The 10,732-nt window shown below is 38.5% G+C and overlaps 1 protein-coding gene across 1 annotated transcript in view; it reads left to right on the forward strand.

Annotated features, from left to right (window-relative positions):
• MGAM2 (maltase-glucoamylase 2 (putative)) overlaps positions 1 to 10,732 on the forward strand; it is an 84,219-nt gene that overhangs the window by 11,828 nt on the left and 61,659 nt on the right. The window contains 9 exon segments of the mRNA XM_014546707.1: positions 981 to 1,104; positions 1,604 to 1,713; positions 2,228 to 2,382; positions 3,230 to 3,401; positions 4,795 to 4,894; positions 5,618 to 5,730; positions 6,225 to 6,350; positions 8,795 to 8,926; positions 9,021 to 9,119. Of these exon segments, the coding sequence (XP_014402193.1) occupies positions 981 to 1,104; positions 1,604 to 1,713; positions 2,228 to 2,382; positions 3,230 to 3,401; positions 4,795 to 4,894; positions 5,618 to 5,730; positions 6,225 to 6,350; positions 8,795 to 8,926; positions 9,021 to 9,119 (1,131 nt within the window).

Below are 10,732 nucleotides of genomic sequence, written 5' to 3' on the forward strand. Positions count from 1 at the left end.
GTTGTCCGTGTCCATTGGTTAGACCTATATGCTTGCATGTAAGTCCTTTGGTTGATCTTTCCCCCTTAACCCTGCCCTCCCCTACCTTCCCTCCAAGGCCCGACAGTCCAATCAATGCCTCTCCATCTCTGGATCAGTCCTTGTTCATCAGTTTATGTTGTTCATTATATTCCACAAATGAGTGAGATCATGTGGTATTTATCCTTCTCTGACTGGCTTATTTCTTATGTAAGTTTATCTGAAAAGACATCTCACCAAAAAAGGGGAATTTAAAAAATGTATAATCAAACCTCTCTGAGAAGCCACATGTGATATTTTTAATGTCACCCTCTGTCCTAGTTCTATCTTAAGTTTCTCTATTTTCCTTTGCTTTACTTTTCTTACCTTTTAGAAAACACGTCTTCATGACGTATCATCAGCCATGTCCATGCCTCTTCCTCCCAAGAAAGCTCAATCCACTTGGTCCTCATCCAGCTCACCTCTGTTTGGACATGGTGTGCCTCCAGCCTCATTTCTCTTACTCGGTGTTCTCAGCACAATGAACTTGTGGCGTCTCTGGGTCTGTCATGCATGGCTGTTTTGTTGGCTTGGAATACTGCTCTATTTTTGACCTGTCTACCCGCTCCTGGTGCATTAGGACTGAGCTTACCTTTTACTTGCCTGGAAGCCCTCCCTACCCCACTGGTAGCCTTTTAGGCTGGGTAAGAGGCCTGGTGTGATCCCTCAGCCCCTGTGAAGAACTGTGTATTCCCAGACAAAAACTGTGTCTTATCTATCTCTACTCTTAGTTCCTTGTCTGGTAGGAAATAAGTACATATTGGATGGCTGGATAAGTGTATAAATAAAATAATAAATAAATGACTGAAAGTAATTCTGAGCGATCTTAAATTCTTCTCGGGAAAAATGGTTATAAATAAACAGACATATAATACTTTCCTTCCTTCATTTCATATAATGCTAACTCTGTGCCATTGTTACAGGAAAACTGCATTGAGAAATATAAGTGCTGCTGGAAGCCTGTGTCAGACACTAATGTCCCCAGGTGCTTCTTCCCCAGGAACTGGGGCTATGAAGTCAATGGAAGCCTTAAATATGAAAACACAGGTGAGCACTGTGTTCCCCAACAACTCTTTTTTTATAGTTGTATAATCCAATACTATTGTTATTTATATCCAAAGCACTTCTTTTTATTTATTTTATTTTTTTTATTGAATTTATTGGGGTGACATTGGTTAATAAAATAATATAGGTTTCAGCTGTACAATTATATAATACATCATCTGTATATTGTATGTTCACCATCCCAAGGCAAGTCTCCTTCTGTCACCATTTACCCCTCCTCTTTACCCTTTTCTATCTCCTCCCACCCCCTTTCCCTCTTATAATCACCATACTGTTGTCTATGCCAATGAGGTGTGTTTTTGTTGTTGTTTGTTTGTTTTTTGTCTTTGCTTAATCCCTTCACCTTTTCTACCCAGCCCCCAACCCCCTTCCCCTCTTACAGCTACAACTCTTTGGCCAGATTAGTTAACTGCAAAATAAAGGCTAAACCTCTCTCTCTTCTCTCTCTCTCTCTCTCCTCTTTCTGTCCCCACAACTGCAGGGTTAACTGCTGACTTGAAAAAGGTGCTAACCCCATCTCGGTTTGGAGATGATGTCTCTAATGCCCACTTCACAGCTGAGTATCAGACATGCAGGCGTCTTCGTTTTAAGGTCAGTTTGGTAGTTATCATTGAATATAACTCAGAAGAACGCAGGGCTCAGTTTACTCTCCTTTATGCACTGCATAGAAGTGTGGAAGCAGGTGTACCTCTGTTTCTCTCTGTAGGGACCTCCAGATCTGATGGGCAGGCTCATTTTTATTTGATGGGGGACAAATGATTGGGGGGTTTCTTCTCACAAATCAGGAAACACAGGGTTACGAATGGGAAGCTATTCTCATTGGGGGCTATGTGGGAGTGAGAATATTTTGTAGCTCTAAAGCAGGGGTGGGCAAACTTTTTGACTCGAGGACCACAATGGGTTCTTAAACTGGACCGGAGGGCCGGAACAAAAGCATGGATGGAGTGTTTGTGTGAACTAATATAAATTCAAAGTAAACATCATTACATTCATTTTATTCATTTCAAACGGGCAGGATCCGGCCCGCGGGCCGTAGTTTGCCCACGGCTGCTCTAAAGGGAAGTTTTGTGTTCTGGAGCTGTCCCTTCTGTTTTTCTCCTGACAGATCACTGAAACCAATAACACACGCTATGAAGTCTCCCATGAGCATGTTAAACTGTTTAATATGACTGTTGGTTCCACCAACCGGAGCTATTACATCGAGGTCATAGAGAAACCCTTTGGCATCAAAATAATGAGGATGAGCAACAAAAAAGTCTTGTGAGCTTTTCAACACTCTTTGCATATCTTTGAATATACAGTTCCAATGTCATTCATTCTGACTTCCTGTGGGCAGGTGATCAGCTCAGTATATTTGGGAGAATGTTTGAATCTCAGAAAAAGTCAAAGCTTTCAGTAAAAATCATTAATGCTGTGGATATGTAATGATAACAGACCAGAAAACAAAAACTAAAATGTGATGTGCTGGTTTGCTGAGTCATATATATACTCTTGGATATGATGAAATAGGGAATTTTATTATTTTGGATTACCACTCACACTGGAACTCACCTTCATTGTTTAGCATTCCAAATGATGATTTCCTGGGAAACTTACCATCCAGCACCTAATGAGAGCCTAAACTTAAGTCATAAATTGTGCTAGTGGACATACAAGAATTAACATCAGGAAAAGCTGGATTCAAATCCCAGTACTAGTAGGTCACCAGGCTATGTGATATGAGGCCCAGTACCTCACCTCCTCAGTCTGTTTCCTTGTCCATAGAAAGGGAATCAAACCGTCTGCTGTGGCTACATGTACTGAGGCCATGTTTATAAAGCACCCAGTGGAGCGCGTACATGAAGTAGATGCACAGAAAATGTAAGGTCAGGTCTGCTCATCCCGCAGTCATCCCACTTGAGTTTTTGGTATCAAATCTCCAATGCTGTGCTCCTCTGGAATTAAAGAATCAGAGACACCCTAGAAAGGCCTTCTCCAAAAGCATGAAAGTGGATGGTAAGACCTGAAGCAACTGTTCTCGAAGTGTACAGGGCAGGGAGCAGACCGTTTCCTGGCAGAGAGAGCTGCTTGCTGGTTTGGTGACTCTCGCTCTTCCGCCCTGGCCCAGGTTGGACACGAGCATTGGGCCCCTCCTGTTCGCCAATCAGTACCTGCAGCTGTCCTTCCTGCTGCCCAGCGCCAACGTGTATGGGCTCGGAGAACACGTGCACCAGCAGTACCGCCACAACATGGGCTGGAAGACCTGGCCCATCTTCACCCGGGATGCCACCCCCACCAAGGTGAGGGGCCCTTTCTCCTGATTTCTCACAGTGAGGGATACCTTCTCTGCTTTTCAGAAAGTAACCTACAGAGTTCGCCTATTTACTATTTTGCCTTCTCTGCTTTTCAGAAAGTAACCTACAGAGGGAGGAAAACTGTAAAGTAACCTACAGAGTTCGCCTATTTACTATTTTGCCCAATTTATGTTGGAGAGTATGTACTTGTTCTTGAAGTTTGTAAACTCACAATACTAACATATCAATTTTTCAAAACAGTTCACTTTATAAATACATATAATTTAATGACAATATTATAGCCAGTCTGCCTCCCTCCTTCCTTCTTTTCTTCCTTCCTTCCTTTCCTCCACCTCTCCTTCTTTCTTCTTAGCATTTTAAATTTAGTTTGTATTCTAGCCAAGGGCTGATGCCATAACTCTTCCTGCTATAACTTTAAGTCTGGCCTAATTTTGCATAGGTCTGCTAGTCTTCTCTGCTTTACACTTCATGCCGATTCTCTTCTCCTCTCCTGGAATTTACTGTAATCAGTACAATTGCCCTATATGCCAAGGACTAATTTTGCAACATCACACAAGGAGTTTCTATAACGCTTTCCATATGTTACAGTCTCATATATTCTATTCTTATATCCCTTACAATTATTCACACTGTCTCTTTTTATATTAGTGCTCTCATCAGAGCCCTGTGACAGGTTTAATATGTTTTCATTTTTAAAAATTTTAAACTTTATTACTACCTAAGTATTATATGTTAATTGTAGAGAGATCAGAAAATGCAGTTACGCATAAAGAAGACATTCAAAATTTCTCACAATATTGTCATCTTCTGCTATCGTTTTATTATGTCATTACAAATATTTTCTAATTTTTAATAAATAACTTGATTGAGGTATAATTATAGACCATAAAATTCACTTGGTTTCAGTGTACAATGCAATGGTTTTAGTACATTCACTGAGTTGTGCTGTCATTAACATAATCCAGTTTTAGAACATTTTCATCACTCCAAAAACTTTTACATTTAATTTCTATTTACATCCTGTCTCAGACCATCACTAATCTTTCTGTCTCTAGAGACTTTACTTCTGTGTACATTTTATAAGGGAATCATGGCCTATTGTCTTTTGTGTTTGTTTCTTTTACTTCGCATAACATTTATGAGACTTACTCATGTTGTAGTATGTGTTAGCATTTCACTTCTTATTGCATAGAGTATCCCATTGTATGGAAATATCATAAACACATGTTGATGTTACCATTTTAATACCTTTTAGGTACAATACTAACTACAACATATGTTGACCAAGTACATGTTGTGCATGGCTTTTGATTATATTTTGGGGTGAATAAAAACATTTTACATATGTACTATTATTTCTTTTCATGTTTGTTGACAGGGCATGATTAACTTGTATGGAGCTCACACATTCTTCTTGTGCCTTGAAGACGCCAGTGGCTCCTCTTTTGGGGTCTTTCTGATGAACAGTAATGCTATGGGTAGGAAACATCATTTTACCTTGGCAGGAATATGTTTAGGGATGCCGCTTTTATAAAAATGACTCATATGGTGAGATCACGGTTTAACAGGAGGCATATTGGACCTACTATGCTTCATCAGAAACTGGAAACAGAAAGCAGTTTAACCTGTCTACAAATCCAGTTCATGCTGAAAGCTATTTTTATTGAAAACTGCCTCAGAAGTCTCTTTTTGTGTAATGTTTCCCATAATATTTTATAGATGATAGGATTCACTGATAGACCCATTCCAAAGACACCTGTAGGTTTCAACATGTAAACATACTGTCCATCTGTAGCTGTTTCTCACAGCCCACCCTTTCCCCACTCCAGAATCTTCCTCCTCCAGCTTCTGGATGAGGGTTTATTTTTATTTTTAATTGTAGGTAAAATGATCTAATAAGGTTGTAAACATTTTTCTTTTCTCTGAAATTAGTAGCAAATCCCAGAAATTTGTATTTTTATATGGCCAGATTAAAATAGAATTTATTTTTCATTCTCCTAAAAAAAACCCAATTAATTCCTCATGGGTGTTGTACTCATTTAATATTTGATAAGCTTCAGCAATCATGTAAAGGAACAGGTGTGACTTTCATCTCTTTCAAAATGAGACAGACTGTTTTCGGTAGCTCACATATTTAAATTCTGCAGAAGAATATATTTTCAACCATGAAATTGTAATGGCTCTTATTTTAATACTTGCAGAGGTCACCCTTCAGCCGGCTCCTGCAATCACTTACCGCACCATCGGGGGCATTTTTGACTTTTATGTGTTCCTGGGAGACACTCCAGAACAAGTGGTTCAGGAATACCTGGAGGTATGGTTTTGTAGTTAGATAGTCTTTATTGCTGCTATCTCATACACTCATTGTAAATTAGCCTGGGAAAAATAAAACTTATGGACAAACTATGAATCATATATGTTGGGATTGTGAGTCTTCCATTCATCGTATGTTTATTCTGATGCACATTTATTGAGTGTCTTCTGTGTGCTAAGAGGCACCGTGCAAGGCTTGAGAAATGTAAAAATAAGTCATTTAGTGAGGTTTTAAACAGATGCTGTGCTGTTTTCAAGGAACTCATGGTCCAACCATGATGATCAGTCATCCCGAAGACCTGAGGCTACAAATCAGTGACGTTCATTCATGTAGTAAATAAAAATTTAGTGAAAATAAATTATGTACAAGGAATTGGCTCTGATATTTTAGATCTGAGAACTTAACAGATAATGAAATGGAGACAAAGTTGTCTGTATTGGACATGTTGCTACAGTGTTTATTCTAAATGCTTGGACACTTCTTTATTTTTCTAGCTTGTTGGACGGCCATTCCTGCCTTCCTACTGGAATCTTGGTTTCCAGCTTAGTCGCAGGAATTATAATAACATCGAGGGATTGAAAGAGGTTGTAGACCGAACTCGTAAAGCTAGGATCCCATATGTAAGTTGGAACTTATCTTATCATAAACAAGATTCCATTTTCTATCTTTTATTTTTTGTACCTAATTCAATTTACTAGGAAAAATACAGATAGATAAATTGGTAGATGGATGGATAGATGATAGATAGATAGATAGATAGACACACCTACTGTCATAAATTTGCAAACTAAATTACCTATGCCATCATGGGAAGAGCGCAGCTATGAAGTCAGAAGGATATGATTTTGAATTTTAGCTTTTCCTCTTTTTGGCTCTATGCAATGTTGGGCTAGTTAATTACCACATCTGTGTTTTAGTTACCTTCTTTAAAAAATGAAAACCTAAGACTTACTCTGGTGGGCTGGTTGTGAAGAATGCCTAAAACTGTGCATGTAAAGCATGTAACACAAAGGATGAACTCCATCAAAGTTAGTTGCTATTTCATAAGAGAAAGCAACACCTGGGTGACATGGTTAACAAGTGCTGATTATTATAATGGTGACTCACAGCGAGTTTCGAATAGTGACCTTGGATATTCTTTCTAGATCTAACATACTCATTTTGAAAGCTCTGTGGTTGTAAAGTACTTATGATGACCAATGCCACTAGTAAATAAAAAGATCATTATTAAGTGTATAATATTTGAAAAGTTTCTCCCTGGAGATGTATAACATGTGGTTAATGAGGTTATAAAAACAATTTATTTTGGGCTCAATCTTTGGAACTGTGATACAAACATATATTTGATTAATACCTGAAGGAAGATGTTCTGGGTGGAAATGACTTTGGCCTGATCTCAGAAGCTTTCACTCTCCTCTCAGAGGAGCAACGAGGGCAGGCAATGAGATGAATTTTTCTTGTGAGAAAACCTGGTCATTGTGTGGTTTTGTTGTTAAGGGGAAATGATTATTATGTATTTAATTTTACTTATCCAATATCTGTTATCAACACCCAATTCCAGGAGGAACCAGGCCAAATCTTGCCACATCATTATTTTACAAAACGCTTTCACATTCATGGTTGACCTCACTTATTGGTATTTTGCAAATGAGGAAATGCAGACATTGCAATGTTAATCACTTTCCTGAGGTCACTCCAACTAGCTCAATGACAAGCCCAGGATTCAAAAGTGGTTCTTTTTTTTTTTAAGTTAAGGTTTTGTTTTTTGTTTTAAATATATTTTATTGATTTTTTACAGAGAAGAAGGGAGAGGGATAGAGAGTTAGAAACATCGCTCAGCTATCTCCTGCATGCCCCCTGGCTACATGTGGTATTGGTTTCAATCTCCCCCCAGGCCTCCGAAGGGAAAAGCCTTTTGAGGTCTTGCTGGTTCGGAAACAAATGAGCTTTTCTTTCATGGATCAGATCTTTCCCATCAGGTAACGGTGGAGGACACCTGGGTCCTAAAATGACTGCCCAGTGTTAGAACAGATGGTGCTGCATTGGCTATAGGCCACAAGCCACATTTTCCTTCAGTCCTTAGCCTCTGACACACGACCGACCAACCGCAGGATGAACAATTATTTAGAAGACTTTCAGATGTCTTTGAAGTATGTGGCAATTGGAACAAAAGAGCACTTGGAGTCAAAGGGTCTATCACCAAAGCCCCAATTAACCCCCCACCTACTCCTGCATTTGACTTTGGGAAATGTCACTTAGCCCCTATACATTTCAATCTCCCACTAAAAATTATAACATCGGCTCCTCACAGGTTGGTATGCAAACACAAAAATAATGTGTGTATGAGAGTTTGGTTAATTAAAGCTCTGTCCCTTTGTCATTTATCTTTGTTAATTAGTACCCTAGATGTTTTATAAGACAAGCAGGCTATTTTCTCCGCTTGTGATATGTTTTAACTTGATGTCTAGGGTCCAAGTTAGTACATAGTAATAACATTACTCATGGGCTCATTCAAACAAATATTTAAAGAGCACCTGTTTTATTTCAAGCATCTAAGGCTTAGCTCTTAAATTACAGGGATGAACAAGACACAGTCCTTACCTTCAAGTTCCTCCCAATACCTTATGACAGGCATCTATCAAGGCAAAGAGAGAAAACTACAACCTAAGAGTGTCCGACTCTTTCAAAAAGGGCTTATTTACTCCTAAGAAGTAGCCAAGTCCTGGAAGTTCCAGGATCATTAAGAAATATGGCTTGCCCTAGCTGGTATGGCTCAGTGGATAGAACATTGGCCTTCAGACTGAAGGGTCCAGGTTTGATTCCAGTCAAGGGCGCATGCCTAGGTTGTGGGCTTCATCCCCATAGTGGGCATGCAAGAGGCAGCCAATCAATGATTCTCTCTCATCATTGATGCTTCTATCTCTTGCTCCCTCTCCTTCCTCTCTGAAATCAATAAAAATATATTTTAAAAAAAGAAAAATGGCTTCAGTTTTAATGATGAAGAACCAGAGTTATCAGCATGGTGATATTGCCTCGGTTCTAATTGGCCAGCACTGTCTTTCAGGATGTTCAGTACTCGGACATAGACTACATGGATGGAAAGAAGGACTTCACTATTGATGAAAAGGCTTTCCCTGGTCTCTCAGATTTTGCCAAGAACTTACACGAACATGGACAGAAATATGTAATTATTATGGTATGTTCAAACACTTATTCCATGGCCTACTATTCCATTTCAAGTGCAAAAGACATTTATAAAAATAATATTTATTATCATATTTATTTACTAGAATCCTGGCATCTTACATGATTCTGAATACCAGCCCTATAAGAATGGAAGAAAAAAGAGAGTATGGATCTTGGGGAATAAAGGCTTTGTCACTGGACAGGTAATTTCTCCAAAAAAAAAAAATCAGAGTATATTACAGTTATTTGGGGGAAGTTTGTGCTTTTGGTATGACAATGAGTAGAAGGCAATTTACAGTATTATTACTGTTTTCTTGGCTTTAGAGTTTTATGTTATTATTTTTAAAACAGTAGATATAATAGTAGAATGATTAAAATTCTTAAGAATTTGTTTTTTAGTTGAAATATATTTGACATATAACGTTGTATAAATGTAAGGTGTAGAGCATATTGATTTGATACTTTGATTATTACAATATGATTACCATTGTAGTGATGGCACCTCTATCACATTACATATTTTGATTTCTTTTTTGTGGCAGAATAATTAAGATCTAGTCTCTAGAAAGCTAACCCTGACCCTCTAATAATACAGATAGTTGAAAAACAATATATTATTAGAAGAAAGTTAATTTATTCTTAAAGTTCTTCTGCCTTACAATTTATATCCCCAGACAATAAATTCAATTATGGTAATGGAGCAAGATGCTCATAGGCTAATGTGAAACCTACCTCAGCTAATATATTTTTAATTTACATGAGACTTATAGATAGAGCCCAGCCTTTATCCTAAGGTAGCAATTTCAGGCATTTGAATAAGCTGCTTAGGAACCTATTTTCAGGGCAGCTGAGTTTACAAGAGTATTTTAAATTAAATTTTGTAGTCAAGCTTCTCTTCCAATTATGTGTGGGGTCAGCCCTAGATGATTGGATGATGGAAGATTTATTAAAACTGGTACTTCATCTAAAAGTTCACGTGGCCTCAGTTCTTGTTGCTCCCAGGCAATTAACTTTGCAAAACTAATCGTTTTAGGGTTATCAATGAACCCTTACCTAACTTCTCACTTAATTCCCATCATTGACTTTGTCTACGATACTTCTTTCTATTTACTTTCTTTTTCATTAATTCTAACTTTTCATGAAACAGTAGTTTCCTTCCTTCTCCAAACCAATTCTTTGCTTTTGCTGTTTTGTTTGATGTGAATTTCTAATATATCAGATAGAGCGATATTCATATATAAGTACAAAATCAGAGGCCATGGTCACATAAAAAATTGTTTTTTTTACCAGAAAAGTAGATTATCCAGACTTATGAGTCATTTCAATAGTATTCATATTTGAGATGTATGTAATTAGGAATTTGCATATAACCACAAAAATGTAATTAGATAGTTACCTCCATTGACCAATATATAACAGAAATCATTTGATCTAAGATGTTGGCAGAGGTAATAGTGCTGGAGGTAGTGTGGGTTAATTATAAAGGAATTTGGTTAGAATGAATGTTCCTGGGCTTGCTCTAGGGCAGCCGTGTGCAAACTACGGCCCGCGGGCTGGATCCGGCCCGATCGGCTGTTCTATCCGGCCCGCGGAGCCGAAAGAGTGGAGGGTTCTCTTGCTCTCCCCTCCGCTCCTTCACCAGCAGGAGTGTTAACATGGCAACGTCGGGAAACACAGCTGCAGCTCCTTCTTCTGAGTGGGTGGATTTATATCTGCCCATTCAGTAGAAGGAACAACCTCTCAATCTTGCAGAGGCTCCTTGTAATGCCCGCGGACGCGTCTCCGGACATCACCCTGGGAATGCGTAGACACTTTA

This window comes from Myotis brandtii, unplaced genomic scaffold (genome assembly GCF_000412655.1).
Source record: "Myotis brandtii unplaced genomic scaffold, ASM41265v1 scaffold455, whole genome shotgun sequence".
NCBI classification, from domain to species: Eukaryota; Metazoa; Chordata; class Mammalia; order Chiroptera; family Vespertilionidae; genus Myotis; species Myotis brandtii.